The sequence below is a fragment of the Chinchilla lanigera genome, unplaced genomic scaffold (assembly GCF_000276665.1).
Source record: "Chinchilla lanigera isolate Chin_1 unplaced genomic scaffold, ChiLan1.0 scaffold00044, whole genome shotgun sequence".
Lineage (NCBI taxonomy): Eukaryota > Metazoa > Chordata > Mammalia > Rodentia > Chinchillidae > Chinchilla > Chinchilla lanigera.
Window position 1 is genome coordinate 14,283,081 of NW_004955445.1, and position 20,782 is coordinate 14,303,862.

At 43.8% G+C, this 20,782-nt stretch overlaps 1 protein-coding gene across 2 annotated transcripts in view; it reads left to right on the top strand.

Moving 5' to 3' along the window:
- Window positions 1–20,782, top strand: part of Ptprt (protein tyrosine phosphatase, receptor type, T) — a 775,250-nt gene that overhangs the window by 97,330 nt on the left and 657,138 nt on the right. For both annotated transcript variants that reach the window (XM_013518366.1, XM_005392501.2), the window contains exon 5: window positions 12,059–12,233. In XM_013518366.1, the coding sequence (XP_013373820.1) occupies window positions 12,059–12,233 (175 nt within the window). The remainder of the gene's footprint in view (window positions 1–12,058; window positions 12,234–20,782) is intronic.

A 20,782-nucleotide genomic window follows, 5' to 3' on the forward strand; every position in this document is an offset into this window, starting at 1 on the left:
ATTGCCGTCAAATCATCTTCACACATAAGGGTGCTTAGAATATTCCACACATGTCCTTCTGCTTTATGGAAGCACATGGCTGACCGAACTCTGTTCTGGAACTCCTCAGGGACCCCAGAGAAGAGCCTGTCAGCCCTACCATAGAGCTGACCACCAGTTCTCTCTGAAGAAAATTCACTCCATCAGAGGTTATAAAATAAGTAGCATTTGAAGCATTTCACTAATGAGGCCATGTGTCCAAATGCTCCGTGCAGATCTCAGTAGGGGCCATGTATGTGTTGAGACAAATCACAGGCAATGGAGCGGGAACATACCCTGATCTGGCAGGAAGCAGCTCTTGCTCTAGAAGCCCATCAGCTAGATGTCAGCTGTACGAGGGCTGACGAGATAAGGAGGCACATCAGTCTGTGCCGCTGCAGATGATTTTTCCATTAGACCTGTTTTGGTGCCCCACAGGGCTGCCGCTGGCTCCCAGCACTGGGAGAATTGTGTGGATTAGCTCCTCCACCCCCCTGCCTGCTTCAGAACCAAGAGTCCCTTCTGTACTGGGTTTTGGCATAATGGCCATACCACAGTGAAACGATGATTAAGTAGTGAAACTACTTCCAACAGCTGACATTTATTGAGTGCTTACACACAAAATGCATTTAATTCTCATAACCAGTCTTTCAGATAGCTGTTATTACAGCCCCATCTGTGGACAAAGAGGCCGAGCCTTGCAGGAGTAAATGATGTCCTCAGATTCACACAGGCCATGAGCAGTGAATGCAGGATGTGAATGTAGTTCTGTGTTGTGTTTTCAAGTCCTGGGCTCATCCTTCCACTCCTGCCTTGTGACCTTGTTGCCTTGTGTCACCACTCCAGCTTTACATCCTATGCAAGTGGCTTCTTATTAACAAACATTTATTTGGTGCATGTTTACCGATCTCTAGTTTGCCAGCCACCATATTAGATACTTAAATGTATTTGAGCTTCTCAAATCTACAGATGAGATCAACAAAATAAAAATGCTCTTGAAATGTTTATCAAATGGACTCCTCTGGTTGCCTTCTAACTTTTCTCATTTTCTTCTTAATTGTGTATCATGACTGTGATATCTACTCTTACAATGTAGTTTTTTTCAATTGCTGCTTCTTTCTGAGTGGCCCTTGTAAATGATGATAGCGCTTTCCTTGCTAAAGCCAAAGGGCTCTTATCAATTCTTATAGCACACTCCTCCACCTTTCGATGGAGTTACATCCTGATACGTCCATCATGAATTGGTCACAGATGCATTTAATACATGGAACTGACTGATCACTGTAGCTTAGCAACATGGTATATTGTACAGTATTGATGGCTTCCCCTCAGAATTGCTTGGCTGATTGAGAGCTGTGATCACTGCCACTGTCCGGCATCTCAACAGGGTTTGGGGCCACTGATGGCTAGCCTGGGAAAAGTTTAAAATTCAGAATTCAAGGTAGGTTTTCTTGAACTCCTATCACTTTTGTACCATTGTAAAGTTGAAGAATTATAAGTCAAGCTGCTGTACATGTGTACTGTCTATACTGAACCCTTCTTTCAGTATTTGGTGATGCTGTTTCTTCTGTGAAAATCTTCCTGCCTTCTCCATTCCATGAAATCATCTGTCTGAAGAATCTGGAATTTTACCTGATTTGCAGGCTAACAAGGTTGCCTGCCACCGTGTATAAATGCAGGCAGAAGACATGAGTCTCCTGGGTCAGAGACAAAGGAATTTGCTAATCACGATACAATAGGCAGGGTGCACTTCATGTTTCTGTGTCATACCAAGGAACCCTGTGTTTAGGAAGCCATGACAGACACTTCTGTTAATAGATTTATTGAGATGTAACTTACAGACCATGAAACTCTGCAAATCTGATTTTTTTGTGTGTTTGTGTAGACTTACGGCATCATCATGACATGCTCTGCCTGCTACTTTTCACCTGAAGAAAACTCCAGAGGGAAAATTTACTCTGGGTTAAGGATGTAAGTCAGTGGTAGAGCACTTAGCTAGCATATGTCAAGCTCTGGGTTTGATTACCAGTACTGCAAAAACCAACTCATTTCAGGCAATCCAGAGGATTAAAATTTAGATGAGCTTTTTGTAGCTCTGCAGAAGAGAACACATTCTTTCAAATCCATCTGCACCTGCTGCATGGGATGACTCTTCCCTCTCCTGGGCAACTCACCTCTGAGGACTTTAGTCTGCAGATCCACTATTTCCCACTGTTCTGTCTTGTACTTTTCCCCATGTCCTCCCTCGGTCTATCCTCAGTTTGTGCTCTTTGTGATTTCTCATCCTAGCCCTCTTCCTCTACCAGTAGCTGAGAGAGAGTGGAGAGGAAGCAGAGCTGCTTCTTGCCTTTGTGGAGCTTATTTTTTGGTGGCAAATGGTGACAGGCATTGTGCAACTAATCACATAGTTAAGCCTTTCGTCACAACATGAGAAAGCTTCCTGGAGAAAGCTAGGAGGGGTAAGAGGGGAGCATCGTATGCATAAGAGCAGCACCCTCTAGAGAAGTGGTCTTCAGGTGGATCTCTGAGTAGTGACCTAAACATGGGCAAGGGGAGTCAGAGTTGTCACTCAGGGAGATGGCACAGTATAGATCCTTCCCCACCTGCTCATCTTCTTTGCTTAGGGCTTATGGCTCCATGTGGGGCTTATTCCACGCCCTTCCTGACTGCCTGCCTGTGTTCTGAACCCAGAAATCAACCCCAAATAAGCCATCTGCCGTGCCTGCAGTGGGCCCTTGGAAGGATTTCAGTATAGCTAATCAAAAGTGATTTATACCTACTTTTGTTTCTTTTAACTTTTAATAATCAGAAGCTATTCTTTGGGGGAATGCCAAAAAGGTACAAATATGCTCTTAGAAAATGGGCAAGATTTTTTAGCAAGTTTCCAAATGTCATGCTATTGCAACAGAATGACTAGATGTGAGAATATTCACTATGAATGGATTTTGGGAATTTCACCTAAATATTTTCTGGCTAGAAGATTCCTGGAGCAATCAGAACAATTTTCAGGTAGAAATGCCCAGCCTCCTTTTATTTATTTATTTATTTATTTTGATGCCAGAAACTCAAATCAGCACACTGAAAGTTTCCTGGGCCCTCTGAAGAATATCTCCTTTAAAGCCGTCATAATACCTGCTGTATGAAGCCGGAATAGTTTCCTTTTATTAAATACAGTGATGTTTCCACTTCTCCCAATTACAAATCAATCGCAAAGCCTCCTGCTCTCTCTGAAATAATGACAGCCATTTTTTGCAGGCTGCATCTTATCTCTTTGTGAAGGGAATAATGTCATGACACCAGAGGAGAGTGGATGGGGAATTGCAAAATGGTGAGGCCATTATAGACACCCTGATAGGTAATCAGGCAGTAGGAAAACAGCAGATGTTCCATGCATTAGACACATCTCTTGTTTTCCTCTTTAGGTTGTTCTGAAGATGGAGAGGTCCTGCCTGGGGGTGGAAAGATGCACATATGCTAGGGACAGAAATACTGAAATGTAAATATTTACAGACTCTGTTCTTCTATGGATTGTGGGCACCTAAAGTAAGCCAGCTTACCCACATAAGATGAAGCAAGCCCAGGGAAAGTAAATTTTGAGTTTTTAAAGAAAGAGAGACAAGTAGATGAGGAAAGAGTGGAGGAAGATGAATGGAAAGAGATATTTCAAAGGCAATGACTGCCATGATGAGAGTGATGTGGGTATGAGTTGGATTCAGCAGAACTACTGCTTAGGATATAAAATGCCTTTGTTCAACTCAGAGCATGTGTCTTTTTCTTTCCTTTTTCCTTTTTTTTTGGTTTTTCTCTGGTACCGGGAACCGAACTCTCGACCTTGCGCTTGCCAGGCAGGCACTTTGCCGCTGAGCTACACCCCAGCCCCCAGAGCATGTGTCTTAACTTGGATGGATGAACTGACAAAAAAATTCACTTTCTTGGCATGATGCATACAACGGGGTGAGGAGACAGAGAACCTGGGCAAAGAAAAAGTAAGCTTCCCATGAGGGGGCTCAGTCCTCGCTAGGTCAGAGCTCATGACACTGTCCACAGAGAATAGTCTGTGTGTGGGTGCCGTATCCTCCCTATGGCCAGGTCCCTTTGGACAGTGACCAATTGCTCATTCTTGGACAGTGGTCCTACCTTTGAGGAATTTTTCCCGAGCCCTTTGCTTCCCATTGATGGACTGAAGATGACATGAGCCTTTAAGTTCTGGAGACTCAGGCCAAGGTCAGCAGCATCAGCAGCATCTGGGAAGCTTTTACCTATATATATATATATATGTTACCCAGCATCAACTCAGACTTCCACTTTTTAGGTGATTTTGATGACTACTGAAATTTGAGAACCCCTGCTGTAGACTGATGAGGCAGGCTTCATAAAACTTCACACGGTCTATTGCCTATCAGAAAGGCCATAAGATAGCATTTATCAAGAGGAACTGTTAAGCAGGAATGTAGGAAGATACCTTGTATTCTGACTTAGAGCACTCCAGGCCTTGCAGAAAGCTAGATATCTGGGCTTCCATCACAGCATTTCCCAAACTGTTTCTATGAAGTAGTCATTTTTTATAAGACGACATTTGGTGTTATTTCAACAAAGGGAGTTTCTGGAACACTATACACTCTCCCCTACTCACAGAACCATTGAGAGTAATTGTGCATTGTTATGCACTGAACAGCAGATGGAAGATGTGATTAGTGCCTGGTTTCTGGAATCAGCTCACCTGGGCCCAAATCTTACCTCAGCCACTCAGCAAACCATGTAAGGCTGTGCTTTTCCTAGTGAGGCTTGTGATCAGCTTATGAGAAATGCAGAATTTCAGCCCTTACTACTGACTCACTGAAACAATCTGCATTTTTAGCAATATCTCCAGGTAAGAGACTACACAGTATTTAAAACTACTCTGAAACATATTCCTTGACTTCTCAATTTCCTCACTTGGTTAAATAAGAATGTTCACACGGTTTATATTTTATCAGGCATCAGGATTACCTGGAGGATTTGTTAAAACAAAAATAACCATTGTTAATTTCCTATCACTTTGTCTGAAATTCTGTATTGCTTTTATTATTTTTGTGTTGTTTTGTTTATGTGTTTATTTTTCTGTGTGCTTGTTTCGTTCTTTTATCTGTAAAATAATAAAAAAAAAAAGGCCTGCCACACTTCCAGAATTCCAGATTTCTAAGGTCATGGGATAGGGAGGAGCAGAGAACTCACATTTGTAATTCACACTAGTCCCTTGGGGGTGTTAAACCCTCAGGGATGTTAACGCAGCTGGTTTGAGGCCATATGTTGGGAGGCATTGCTCTGGGTCATTCTGAGAGCATTATTCTGTCCACACTAACCCTGGTTTCCTCCATGAAGTGTGCTGTTTCAATGTTCAACTTTATGTTTTACTTTTTTCGCTATTTTGTTGGAATCTTTACCCAGACTATGAATCCTCTGGGCAGAAATTATACCTTCCTTACTCCACACACTCTCATTTTCTGTTTTGTAATGAATACATTTCCAGTGTGATTAATAATAGAATAGGGAAAGGGGGAAAAACCCTTAGATCACCAACACCAATAAATGTTATCTGTAAATGAATGTCAGCTCTGGAATTCACATAAAAATTTACTTGTTAGAAAACAAATTTCTGGGTGTTGGTGCCATGGTTGGTCCAAGGACCACCCTTTGAGAAGAACTTTCACAGATTTTAAGAGGTGCAAGTAAACTTTTGCTGTGTAAACTAGTGAGCAAAGTGCCTAGCACAAAATAAGCCCACAAAGATGTTAGTTAATGTGACTCTCCTGTTGTAAATGCTCAGACAAATCCCAGTGGAGCAAAACATTTATCAGATTTAGTTATGTGACTGTACATGGGATATACACTAGCATTTCATAGGGAGCTATTCCTGATTGTAGGGTAATGGAACTTGCTGCTATGGACAGTGTCCTACAGAGGTCAGTTCCCAGCTCAATTTTGAAAAACAAAAAACAAAAAACAAAAAAAGTAGAGTCAGAAACAGTATACCAGCAAATTCCAGTGTAGTGGCTTATTGGATTTCAAGAGACATCATGTATAATTTTCTGTAGGAGATGGCAGAGATAGGAGAGTGCCAGGCAGAATGGATGTTATTATTATCCTTGACAGATCCCCTTCACAAACCAGAGCCCCCAGTTCACAGCACTATGCATGCTGGCTACTCAAGGCTCACAGCTCGTTTCCCTGGAGAAGTGCCCTCAATCAGAGAAAGATTTCCTCCTTTTCTGCCTGGCGAGTCGTGACAGATGACTGGCTGCCATGGTGGTGCAAATGCTGACCTCCTTGCATCAAGGTAGGTCTGACTGTAGGGTGTACTTTATGCTCTAGGACTCCCGTGGGAGCTCAGCTCCAGTTTTGACCACTTCTTAACTTAGTCCTTTTCTTCACTCTTTTACTTCCTTCCTGCTGAGAGCACGCAATCATCATGTTTCAAATTTTCCTTCCAGAACGTCCATTCCTTCAGACGCCATTTATCAGTGCTCACTAAGGAATGTATTCATTTGGCTTTTGTAGCATCAGATTGGCTAACTTATGGCTCCACTTTAGAACATCAGGCATACAGACTTTGAAAGCTTGACACAATAGAAAAGTGTGCTCTGAATTTTCAGAGGAAGGATATGCTTATGTCTGAAAAATATCCAGGATCCAGAAGAAAACTTCCAGCAAGCCAGAGTGTTGGACAATGGTTGGACCTGACAACATCTTTCTTTCAAGTCCTGCTTCTCTTTGGCTCTTCCCAGGACTTTGACTTCCCCTGTTGTCCTGCACCCCTAGCATGTGCATCTCTGTGCATTATATGATAATATCTCATGTCTTGGTTGGGAATGTGTGTGTGTGTGTGTGTGTGTGTGTGTGTGTGTGTGTGTGTGTTGCTCAGGATCAAATCCAGGGCCTTGTTTATACTAACCAAGTGCCCTAATACCAAGGTACACTCCCAGCCCTTGGTTGGGAATCTGCTCTCCCACCCTGTCTGTGAGTTGTGGCCCACTTCAGCTCCCAGCACTGCCCTCTGCTCCGCTCCTCCCTGCTCATCTGACCCTGCTCAGTTACCTGCAGACTTGCATTTCCAAGTCTGTATTTGTTTAACCAAACTTGCCATTGTTTTCTTCCTTTGCATTTTTTCTTCTGCCTTTATCTTGGGCTGAGACAGCATCGAGCTTCTGTGCTTCCTATGCACCCCTTCTCTATGTGCTGTAGCATTCTGATGTCTGATCCTCTCACCATCTGAGCGTCTATTCACCAAGCTTCCAGCATACCCTGGATTTCTGTTTCTGGATTCCTCGATTTGTGCTCACTGCCTCGGCTTTCAGCGCTTGTCTGCCCTTCCCTGCCTGTCCTAACCAGTCATGCTTATAGGCTGTTCCTGTCTGGGCTTATCTCTCTAAACTTAACCTCCATCTCTCCTTGCCCATGGTCCATCATAGCACTATTTCCTACCATGACTCTGAGCCCTCCTGCTCGTCCCTGTCCTGCTGTTGCCTGTTCCCAATATGACAAGTGTGATTATCAAAAGGCCTATTTTCCAGAGATTTTATAAGACAACCTGCAATTTCCTACCCTTCAATAGGAGGAAGCATCTTGGTGCAGGAGCTAAACAGAAAAGTATGAATCATTCAGAGGGCTGTGCTTAATTTTCCCTGGTTTTGCTAAACTGTAACATCATTAAGAAAATGAGTAAATAATACTGCAGGTAGCATCCAAATAAAATTTAAACTACCATAATGTGAAAAATGAATATTTTGCATTTAGCCAACCCTTTCTCTTTGTATTAGTCTTATTGCTATCATAATAAATTCCGTGAGCTTAATGACTTAAAACTACACAAATTTATTTCCTTCTAGTTGTAGAGATGAGAAGTCAGAAATGAATTTCAGCGACTTAACATTGAATTGTTGGCAGGCTGCAATCCTTCTAAAGAGTCTGAGGAGAATCGGTTTTCTTACTTTTTCCAGTTGTTGGAAACTGCTTACGTTGATGGTTCTTGGCCCTTTCCTCTAGTTTCAGGGTAGTAATTGTATCACTTCGACCTGTGCTTCTGTCCCGTCCCTTCTTCTCTGACTCTGAGTCTGCCACCTCATTCTTTTATATGTTAGGAGACTTGTCATTACATGAGCTCAGGTGGATAATCCAAAATAACCTCTCAATCTCAGCTCATCAAGATCCTCAATCACATCTTTGAAGTCTCAATGTCACCTCATCAAGATCCTCAGTCATAAGCTTCAAAGTCTCCTTTTCCCAATAAGGTAGCATATTCATAAGTTCTAAGGACAGGATGTGGGCACCTTTGAGCTGTTATACTTCCCTGTGTATACTTACCTTGCTAATTCCATGGTTACCTTGGAGAGCTCTGCTAACACCACAATACTCTTTCACATGCTAAGTGTTTTACATACATGCCTTCTCTTTTATTCCTCATAATGATTCCATGGGGCTCCTTATCAAGTTCATTGTACATTTGAGAAGACTGAGACTTAGAGACATGACATTGCATGCCTAATGTTACACAAGCTAGGAATTTACTTTCTGTCTCAATCACTTTCTTCATTGCTGAGACATAATAACAGACACAATCTAAAGAAGAAGAGGTTTATTGTGGCTCATAGTTTCAGACGTTTAGTCCATGGTTGGCAGCCTCAAATGCAGAAACAACATGGTAGGAGGGCCTGATGTGGAGGAGAACTATTCATGGTGGCCAGGAAGTCGAGTGAAGGGACAGAGAGAGGGAGCTAGATATACCTTCCCATGTCACACCCCTAGTGACCTGCCTCTTCACACAAGACCCAATGGCCTAATGGCCGATTCAACTATGAATACATCAGTTGATTAATTCACTGATGAGTATAGCACCCACATCATCCAGTCACCTTCCAAAAACCCCACCTCTGAAAGCATGATGTTTTGGGGGAAATCTCTTGATCTAAAGCATAAACACCTCTCTTTTTTTATTAGCAGTCTGTATCCTGTCTTTCCATAACACTAGACCTATCTTCATACAAATGTCTAATTAACTGTTGTAGCCTCCTGGGAGCTCACTTATGAACACTGGTGGACCAGTCAAAGGCAGAGAAGGTCATACTGGATTTGGAAACAATTTTAGATGAGGAATTTTTTACCAAGTGGGTTTTTTTGTGTGTGCATAATTTTTCTGCTTAGATTTTTATGTATTGCTTTGTCCTTAACAGACAGTATCTTCATGAACATTAGCTATGTAGGTTTTATCAAGAAGATGGCTGGTCATTTCAGTCTGAATATTAGATCTTAGTTAGGTCCAGAAAAGTGACCTAATACATCTTGCACTATGACTTGTATTCCAATTTTTGACTCTTTTTTATGAGCATCCTTTCTATGGTAGGCCATCATCTATTTCCTGTTTTCTTTATAAATTTGTCCATCTCCTATTTTTATTATCTTTCTTTCTTTCTTTCTTTTTTTTTTTTTTCTCTCTGGGTTATTTTTTCAATCCTGCCCTGAAAGGTGTTAAGTTTCTGCAATGCTGATTTGGTCTTTTACTTCCAGTGCCATAGTGAATTCTTTGCATGGAATTCTTTTTACAGTTCTTCCCTGACGCCTCCAGGTTTACTTTCTTTCTTAGGACTGTTCCTATCTATTCATCACATTGGACATGTTTTGTGGAGCCCATGTCACACTCAGTCTTTCTTTTTTAATTCCCTGAATTTATTAACTTTTCAAAATTTTGGATGTCTGAGCTGTGTCTCATGGGCTGTCTGGCTGGGTCATGTGCAATTTTGCTTAATTTTCTTCATCCTCTACACAGTATTCCTATCTCTACCCCTCCCTTTCCTTGTTTTTGGTCCTTAGTTAAAGAGAAAACTGGTAGCAAATAAGTGGCTGCTAGTGTCTTACCTGTTGCTCATATGCTCACATTTGCAAATGGTGGTGTTCAAGAAGGTGAGTGATAGGCAATAATTAATAATGATCACTATATCTCATGAGGATTAGATGGAAAAGCATATAAAACACATAAAAGCATAAAGTGTTTTCTCAATATTAGCTTTAAAAATAAAAGAGAAGAGTGTTTTCATGATGTTATAGTTAAATCCAGTTGGAAAATATCCACAAAAGTCTCGTCACCACCTCGTCCATCACTACCACGTGGCCTTGCAGTGCCTTGATCAGAAATGGGGAAGATGGGCTCCCTTTGGTGGCCCCATCTCTTCTGACGCTCTCTCATCCATTGCACTTCTGTTCTCCAAGCCAGGGCACCTTTCTGGTGTTTGCCACAGATTCCTTGACTTCCTCAGTGCACTACTGTGGAAACGGAAATTACCTGGTTTGCAAGCGTCTCGTGCTTGGGGCCAAGTTGTTGCATCTCTTGCAAGTCAGTATCAAGGCTGAAGACAGGGGCAGTTTCAACCCCCCAGTTACACTGGTTTTTGTCCAGTCATGTTGAAGAGTTTTTTTTTATATGGGGAACAGATTATGGCTGCCTTTCCTACCATTCTGGAAATAACACTTATTTGATTGAAATATATGGGTGATACGTGTTTGAGGTAGAAAGTCTGAAGAATGCCAAAAAATGAGATAAAAAGAGAAAATGTCACCTACGATCATCCATCTGGTCTGGGTAAGGTCTCTGTTGGTTGCTCTCCAGCAGGTCCTTGGCTATTCTGAGTTTCATGTCTTACGTTCGCTACTTCTGCCTGGTGTTGGTACTGATTCAGGGGCCTCCACCATACCTGAGTAGGTGGCTCTTCCTATTCCCGTGTTCCCATCCTGACCCGTCACTGAGGTGGGCGGGTTAAAAGATGACAGGGAGGAAAGTAGGTCATGCACATGGTGAGACCGTTCACTTCATGCAGGGAGCAATGAAGATCACATCCCAGACGGCTCAGGGCATGAGAATTATAAATCACAAGATTTCCCTAAATCCAACCAGACAATTAAAGCACTCCATGTTACTTTGAGAGAAAAATTTAAATTAAGGCAGGCAGTAGGGATAAGGCCTCAGGAAAAAAAGAGTGTTTGACTTGAAGTTGGAAATCCTGGTGAGGGACTTATTTGCTCTTCATATTTATTTAACCTCTTTGACATTTGAATTCTTTTGAGAAAAGCAGCAATAATACATACCTCAAACAAGAGTTTGAAGATTTAAAGGAGATTTACACAAAAATACCCATCTTAGGGGTTGGTATATACTAGGTGCTTAATAAATATTCACATGCCTGTGCCTTACCCATTGTCATAGTTTGCAACCGTGAAAGTTCATTGGAACATAGCATATCACACTTAAAACTCAGGGAGATACAGAAAAAAAACCCCATATGTGCTCTCCTTGATTCCAGAAGTATCTACAAAGTTTGTTCTGGAAGTGAAAAGAGCAAAAGCCTATATTTGGGAAACTCCCAGGTTAAAGAGGGAATATTTACAGCCAAAGATGTGAAGAAAGCTTGAAGACATGGTTGGCTTTCAGGTGGTGGTGTGGTAGTGATGAGAACTTACTAGAGGTGATGGAGAGCTGAGCTGGGTTTGAGGAAGACAGGACAGTCCAAGCAGAGGAAAGACCTCAGGCAAGGAGGAAAGGTTTCTGACATGCCTCCTATTCCTGGTGACAGCTTGGTACAGGTGGGGCTTAGCACCCATGGGTGGGATAGCAGGTCACTACCAGCTGTGAGACTGGGAGACAGGCTGTTCATTATCACTCCAGTGGGCTGGGTTTTCACTGATCTACCCAAGCCTGTCTTTTGGGGAATGCTGTGGTTGCTGCTTGAGAGATGGGAGAGAGGAAGGTTAAGGATATATAGCTAACCTCAAGTGAAGTCTGAGCAAATAGCTAAGTAGCTCTCCCTTTGCCTTCTTGCCACCAGGCACCCTTCTTGAATCAGCTCATTAGCCAAGTTTATTCTTGAATCAGATCACTAGTACAAACCAGGGTGAAAACCCTGAAATTAGTGGGAAGTTCTAGACACCTGGAGCATAGGGGTAGGGGAGCATCTGTACTGGTAGTTTCTGGAAGCCCCCGTGATGCTGACTTTTCTCCTCTTTCTGTGTCTTACAGCAATGGAATGGCAGAGACACGGCCCTCATGGTCACTCGTGTGGTCAACCACAGGCGTTTCTCAGCCACGGTCAGTGTGGCAGATACTACCCAGCGTAGCGTCAGCAAATATCGCTGTGTGATCCGCTCCGATGGTGGATCCGGTGTTTCCAACTATGCAGAGCTGATTGTGAAAGGTGAGTGACACCAATCCAAGCCTCTACTCAGAGTGGCAGGGTCTGGAGCCTCTTGTGCTCCATCTCTTCATGGGAGTTAAAGCCCTCTCTCCTGCAGTAGCATGAGACACAAGTTTCCAAGAACCCCATTCGCCTCAACCTACACACCCCTAAAGAGGGGAAGCAATTATAAAATCATGCAACAATGAGCCATATGATTCAGAGTGGAGTCTTACATATGGGTTACATGCACAAAAGACTATGGAGTATATAGCTGAGAGGACATCTCCAAATTTGGCTTTATTTTGTATTTAAAGTCAGGATGAACAAATGTCCTTGTGCTCTGGTGACATTCTTCTGTAGTATTCTCATAGGATTGTTTCTGAGGGATTTTAAATTTAAAATTGGATACAATGACAATATTTTGGGAGGACTTTTAAAGTAAATAACCCCTACTCCACTGGCTTTGATTCAATTCTTTTCAGTTGTCTTGTTCTTGTTCACCTTGAGGTGCTATTTACGTGTTTTCCATTAAAATGTGCATGTTGTTTTCTTTTCTGCTTCTTTCGAGAACTGAATATCCCACTTGTCCTGGAACCTCTATGTAATCTGTTATCATGCTTAATGGGCGTATACTATTTCATCAAGTACATTTTCCTATTTTTAAAAAGTCCTGGTATTTGCAGTCATTAAGGTAACTCCAGGTGTTTTTGTTTTTGTTTTTTCTTTCCTTTGGGTGCACAACAATTAACACATCCACGTAGATCTTCTGAAGAGAATATTTTTATTCCATTTGAACCAGCTTCTTTCCTTAAGATAAATTCCCCAGAGGTAGAATTGGTAGGCCAAAGAAAAATATGAGCATCTTGATGGATTTTTCTTTGTTTTGCAATATGGCTTCTGCAAAAAAAAATCAGTTTAACAATTTACACTGGCAACAACAGCATAGGAAGGTACTCGTTGTTATGTTCACCGATTAAAATTTCAATATAGCATAATTTGGTACATGAAATAAGGAAGCTTCTCATATTATGCCACTGTAGGAGGATGCCTGGTGTGTTTGAAGGGGAGGAAGCATGGATAGATCCCCCAGAAGCCCTTAGACTTGGCTGTCCAGGTCAAAGAATGGGTTGGTATGGAAACCCATGACCTCTCTTTGCTGGCTGCTATGTGACCTGACCAGAACCAGGATGGGGATTACACGCTGGGTTCTCTGTTTTGGGCCATCTTGACTCCAGATGGATATTTCTGTGGCTGACCATGTGTCATCGCTGAAGTGTGAGTGCGAGTGTCAACATGGCATTTGCTGCCCGGGCCCCTCTCTTGGTCATCACATTCCGGCACCTGTTCTGTATACCTCTGATCACACTTCACGGTGATAGTTTCCCTTTCTTTGTTTACAGGGTGATTTCTGTCTTGCTGTTTAGGAGATAAGCTCTATGGCAGGAGGAGCCTTATCTCTCTCGTTGTAACTCTCCCATTTAGCACAGTGCCTGACCTAGGTTTGGTGTGCGCTGACCCATGTGGACTTCCCATTGCTTCACTGTTTTGATCTGTAGTCAGTCACATCGTAAGTCTCAAGCTTCAAGAAATATGTGGAATAATGGATGAGCAAATGAATTATCGGCCTCAGCAGGAATTCATTTCATCACCATAATGTCATGAACACTTAAGCTGAATATCAACAAATTAGGCAGTCATGAACAAAGCAACTAGTACAAAAATATCATCTTTATATTTGTTTACATTCACTGCCGTTAATATATAAAAGAAGACATAACTTTGATCACATTAGGCTCATATCCTTGCCTTTTTGTGCTATAAGATTGATTTGTGTGACACAGTGGCCTTTGCAGGGCTTTCAAATACTCAGTGAATATGTAATTTCTTGAGCTGTCCCCTGGAAGGCTCATTATACTTCTTTCATGGCTGACCTTCTACTCCAGACTGCGAGCCTCAGGAGAGAATTGGTTGTATTCTGTCACGTTCTCCGTGGTCTTAGGAGCACTGGTGCCTGCTATGAAGTTGCTGATGAGATAATAGGGCAAATGTGCTTTGGAGTTGGTGCTGTACTATGACTGATGGACAAATGGAACCAGAAAATACTCGTGTTACTCTTTCCATGTCTGCCATTCATCTGCACAGTGGGGCATATGGGAAGTCAGATCCAGAGTCTTCTGGGCAGAGAATGTGGTGAATATCAGTGCTCTGATTTAGAGAGGTGGCCACCAGGAAAGTGATTCATCCTGTGTTGGCTGTTGACTCTGAACCAGAGTTAAGGAGGGGACCAGTGGTGCCTCTGATGCTAGGTGCACCAGCCAGGACTGTCACAGTATGACCCAGAGACCTCTGCTGCCCTGAATGCTCACCTGCAGCCCTTGCTGCTCCAGGTTAAAGGATGTGCTGAGAGGTACCCAGCCTCCTACATAGTGGACAGTGGTGGGTTGGCATTGTGTATAATCTGGTCCCATTTGATTATTTTGCCTAGATGAAATGCAGCCACATGTTTAGCATAGGATATCACTTCTTAAGTGCCCATTTTCCTCTCATTTTAATATTCAGTTGGTGATGAGCCACAACTTAGTCCCTTGAATGTAGAGAAATCCCTTCACATATGTTATCTCATTTTATCTTAATTGCAACTGTGAACACTGGTTGTATTTCAACTCATTTTATAACTGAGAGGATGGGCACAGCCAGAGAAACAGAGTGTAGTACGAAGGGTCAGAGCCCAGGTCTGACCTGGGCCTGGCTTAATGCTATTTTGGCCACACCTTGAGGGCCTGGGGATTGTGGCCCTCTTGGCACCCAGTATCACATGTCATGCAGAGTGCCAAAGTAGGTCTCAGGTCACGAGTCCCTGGGCCTGTCTAGATAACTTGCTGTTTTAATTCATGCATGCCCCACCCCACTCCTGGCTTACTTCTAGGTTCTTGTAGAAATGTACTTGACCGTTCCCTGTGTGAGCATGCCTGTGTATGCACACCCACACCCACACCCACACCGTCCACTGCTGAAGAGCTCATAGCATCCAAGGAAAACAAGAAGATGAAGGCAGGGACACCCCGAAGCAGAGGAAACCTGTCACCCAGGTGTGTGTGCCCACCAACCATTGCAAGGCAGTGAGCAAGAGCATTTTGGGGGGAAATGGCATTTGAAGAATGACTTGCTTCCCCCATAAGAGCTCTTTGTCTTTGCTGAGCCAGGGTGCTTAAACACTTTAATACTGAAATCATTGTAAAAAGAAAAAATCAAGGGGAAAATATTACTCTTTCTTTTCCAGGGAAGAGAGACAATCTGAGCAACAGCACAAAAGGGATACTCAAGTGCCAAGTCCTGTCCTAGTAGAGGGAATGTAACCTACATTTCCTGTTCTTGAATGCTGATACATTTATGTTTTTCACAAGTAGTATGGCCCAAGGGGTCCAGAGCCTTTGGCTGATCCTGGGATGTCACAGAAAGAAAAAGATGTCTCTGCAGTTTTCCTGCACACAGGTTTCCTCTGTTTGGCTCTAGTTCAGCAGTGAGAGAGGACTGTAGGCTCTCCACTCGGGCTGTGATGTTGGGTTTAAATCCTGGCCCCGTCTTGTCCCAGTTCTGTGATGTTAAACAAGACATAAACCTCGCAGGGCCTCATCTGGCTCAGCTGGAGACAGAATATAGGATTACCTCCCTCAGAGGGAGCGGTGAGGATTAAATTCAGTAATAGATGTAGGAATTCTCAGAACAGTGCCTGGTATACATGCTCTGAAACTTTTGCTAAAAAACCAAGTAAGTAGCCCATGATAGTGCGATTTCCTACAAGGGAGGCAAAGAGGAGAAAGGCTCTGTAGGTGGAACAAGAAATCTGATTCAGGTGTCAATTTGATTAGTTCTTCCGTGGTCTTAGAGATATAATTTAAGGCCTCTGCAAAGTGTACATCCTGTGTTCTGTCCGCACACAGGAATAGAGTATAAAGACGGGGAGGAAGGGAAAATGTGGACTTGGAAACATTGGGTCAGGGGGTCTGCGCAGGTCAGAGTTCTCTGGGTCCTTTTCTGTGTCCACCGCTGACAGGAACGCTCAGTAGCTGGGCCATCTTAGAGGCAGGGTCACTGTGATGGCTTCCAGGGCAGGTGCTCACACCCAGCCAGGCAACAGAGGCTCAGGCTGAGCTGTCTCCCCCCACACAGGTGAGTCCATGGCAGGTTGGCAGGAGGCTCATATGCCAGCCTGGGATAGTGAAGATGAGGGTTTCAAAAGATGCCACTGACTTTGAGAGTAGCTGACATCAAATTCTCTGCGTGGTAGGGAGACTGTAATGAAAGCAAATTAGAGTTCATTCTGAGGAGCTGAGTTGTGATAGTGTACAGTACCTAAGTGCATGTTAGATGACTCTGTAAAGGAAGTTTCCCTCAGTCTACAGCTCAGCCCTCAGCTTACTTCTTCCATGCCAGTGATCGTAAGGGTCCTTATTCTTTCCCTGTTTCTCATTTTCCAAGTGTCTTTGATTGTCAAGTGTCTTAACTTTACTCGAGGACAATAATGTCTTCAACCAAAGTGATTCAGCTACGTCCTGGTGAAAATGTTTTAATTTGTATGCTGGTAGTTAGTAGTGATTTTTAAACCAGTCCTCCAGCTCCATTTAACAACCTATGATGGGCTCAGAACTCTTATCCATGTGGAGTTATCTCCTAGAAAAAGTACACTATTGGTTTTGAGCATCAGGAGTTTGTATTTAAATACAACTTCTAACTAAGCCACTTTGGTAGAGGCAAGGATAGGGATCGTGGACTGAACTGAAACACATCTGAGTTTCAGTTTTGGTCTTATTCCCAGCTGCCTGCATAGCTGCAAGTGAAGCATGCCTTCATCCCTGGCCTCAACTTTCCTCATCTGTATAATGGCATGAATATGTCTAATTAGGCCTTTATGACAGAAAGACAAAATGTGTAGATCCTAGGACAAGTTAAGCCCCCATAAAAGAGGTCTGTAACTACCAATAATCATATTTTTACCATCATTACTAAGAGATGCTGCCCAAAGACTGACAATTTTTCCCGGTCTCAGCTTAAAGGAGTGCCATTCTGCATTGTGGAAATTTAAATTTAGATCATCTTGAGGTCTACCTCCTGTAGAAGGAAGATTGAGGTCACCTGATTCAGCCCACTGGCTGAGATCAGTTGTGGAATGCTTTACTTACATTGCACCATTTTTCTTGTTCTTTCTTCTTCGTTTTCAGACACTTTGTTTCCATGCTTGAACCCTCCTGGAAGCTGTGTCAGGTCGGGGCACATCGAGCCTGCATTCTGGATTAGCAGCAGTGGGCTGCCCAGTTCTGGGGCGCATGCTTCACAGCTGACCACTCTTCTAACTTGACCTGCTTTACTCACTTACTAGTCAGGTTCTGCAGTGACCTCACTTTCCAGCCTGTGGTTGAAAGACTAGCCAGAGTAGCAGACTCACATCTTTCTGCGTTCATTTGCTTAATAAAGCTTTATGGAGCCCAACCAGGTGCTAGGTGCTAGGACAAGCTTGTGGGCTGGCAAGGAGACACATGAAGATCTTTGGCACATGGCCAGGGAAGTTGTGTCAGGCACACGCTACACTAGCTTACCAATCTTAAAAGTAACCATATGATATAAGCTCTGTTAGCCTCCCCCTTTTCTAAATGAAGGTATGGAGAATCAGAGATGCTATGGAACTTTCCCAAGGTCACAGGTCTTACAAGTGGCAGAGCTAGAGCTGTCTCTGCTACGCCACATTTTTTGCACAATCCAGTATAGTAGGTCCTGCAATCAGATATGAGCTGAGGAAATATAGAGGTTTGAACAGTTAGGACAATCTGAAAGAGTCTGGAAGTAGAGCCTTCTCTGAGCTGGGCCCTGTGGTCTGGCAGGCTCATGAGCAGGGACAGCCTGGACTAGTTTTGAGACATGAGTGGCAGACAGGTTTGGGGCTGGAAATGTGGGCAGGAGGGCATTTGCTGACTCTTTGTATTAGAGTAGGAGCTGGAGGGGTTGGGAGCTCCACCACAGCCCTGCCTGTAACTAACATTGTGCTGTACTCGAGGCTGCAGCTCTGTGCCCAACTCTTCTTTCCTCCCTGGGCCTGCCCAGGCCCCATGAAAAGCCATTCTCAGGCAGCTGCTTATGGCCAAAGGCACAGCCTGTATTTGTAAGAGGAGAGACGATAAAAGGCACCAGGACCTGGGAGCCCTAGAAGCAAAAGTTTGAATGCAAAATACTTGGGATGCAGAGAAATGAGACAGGACACAAAGGGCATCAAATAAAGGGGGAATTTTTCAGCAATGGGCCAATGTGGGCATCTGGAGCTCAGTCCTGCTGGAGAATACTAGGGATCAGTGTGGAACTCCTGAGGCATGAAGGAGGTGGGGTATTTATATACCAGTCCCTCCAGTATTGGTTGAGGGCTTCTCCCAAGGGTGCCAGTTTCCTGGTTGCAAATAGGGAGGGGGGTTCTGAGGCCTCAGAGAAAGTCTGTGGCCCAAGAGGCCGGATATGACAGTCAGCAGTTGGCCAGCGTGCACTGAAATAGTAAGGCCTGAGGTGGAAGCAGGATGCATCAGTTGCTGCAGCATGTGTAGCCTTCTGAGTGACCAAGGCTGCTTGCTGCTGCCTCCTCAGTGAGAGCAGCAGTGGAGGAAAAGCACCTGCCGGGAGAAAGGATGAAGCCAGCACCACTCCGAGCAGCGTACCTGGACAGCCCCTAGAATGATGCAAAGGCTCCCTCAGACCTGTACTGTCATTTTCTGCCAGTCCTTAGAGCAAAGGGGACCTGGCTGCCTATATTTCTCAGTGGTTGGAGATCAGACTTGAGTACAACAGCCTGGGTTAACTTCTAGCATCTGTTCTGGCTGTAACTCCACCTCCCCAGTCTACATCAAACCCGCCACGTCTGCCTTTCCACACTCTAGACCAGAGGTTGGTGAACTTCCTGCATAGGTGTGGTCATAACCCCAGCTGTGCGGGCATTACGGTCTCTGTTCCAACTATTACCTCTGGTGTTGTAGCAAGGGCAGGGCTATACTCTATGGAAATGAACGAGCATGACTATGTCACAAAGACGTAATTATGCAGACTGCTAGAGGTGGATCTGACCCACGGGCCACAGTTTGCTGATCACTGTACATGGGCCAAATTCCTTCCTTTTTTCAGTTGGATGACTCTTCCACCTTCCTTCCTACTCCACTTTTGAACCATGGAGGTCTATTCTGTATACATCGGCCTGAATGATAGTTTTAAAACAAGTTAAATCATGTTTGTGCAGGCATTTCCTGCACAAACCCTCCAGTAGTTCTTATCCCACTCAGAATGAAATCCAAACTTCTCACCGTGGCCTCTAGATAGGGCCCTTCTCTGTCTCTTTGGTTCCAGAGTCCAGCTCCAAATCTGTCTCCCTGCTTTCGTCTACAGCCACACTGATTCATTCCTTCTTCTTTGCACCACACCAATCTATTTCTGACCTTTGGACTTTTGCACTTGCTCTTTTCTCTTTGCTTGAAATGCTTTTTTTCCAGATAATCACATGGCTCACTTGTTTTGTTCACTCATTTCTCTTCCATGGCAGCAGCTTCCACGGGGGCCTCCCCTGAAAGAACACCTGCCCCGGTCTAACCCCTGCCCCATGTACTGTGTTTTCATTTTCTTACTATGTCTTGTCACTGACTACCTGACGTTGTCATTTTCATCCACTTGGGCATGTGCTAACTTTTGATCAGGATAACAGAATCCCCGAGATAACTGACTTGTAGAAAGAAAAAAGTTTATTTTGCCTCATAGTTTTGGAGCTTCCAGCTCAAGATTACGCAGACCTGTTGCTTTGGGAATCTGGTGGGCAGCACACAGTGGGGCAAACCTCTCACCTCTTGCCGGAAGCAGAAAAGGAAGAAGAAACCAGGGTCCCACAGTCCCCTTCAAGGGCACATCCCCAAAGACCTGAGGATGCCCCACTAGGCCCCACCTCCTAAAGGTTCTACCACTTCCCAGAAGCTCTTCCCTGGGACTAAACCCTTTGGGAAACCTTTGTGGGGTCATCCAAGATCCAGACTAGAGTAGGGCACCACCCATCCTAGCACAGAAGCTCCTGAAGGGAGATCTGTCACTTGTACTTCCTGCTGGGTCCACAGCACTGGGGCAGGACCTGGCCCGCAGAGGTTCTGTGGAGAGTTCTTAACCTCTTTCTTCACAAGCATACAGCTGACTCAGAACCCTTCACCATCCTTTCCTTTTTGAAATTTTGCTTTTTAAGTTTTATTTTATTTTGATGGACATATGATAACTACATGTTTATAGAGTACAGTGTGAGATTTGAATGTTCTCACCACAAAGTAACAGTGAGTGTTTAAGGTGATGGATAGGCTTATTATCTGAACTGATCAGTGACAGTCCTTCGATTCTTAACCTCTCTTGTTGTTTGAGCTTCTGGTTTTCCTCCTGTCTCTGAGGAAGTTCTGTCTTCTTGACAGCTCTCTCTTGTCCTTTAAGTGTTACATTTTCCCTTCATATTTGTGGAAGCTGTAAGCATAGCTCCCTGTGTTCCTCTATGGCCTTCTCTTGGCCTGCTTTGG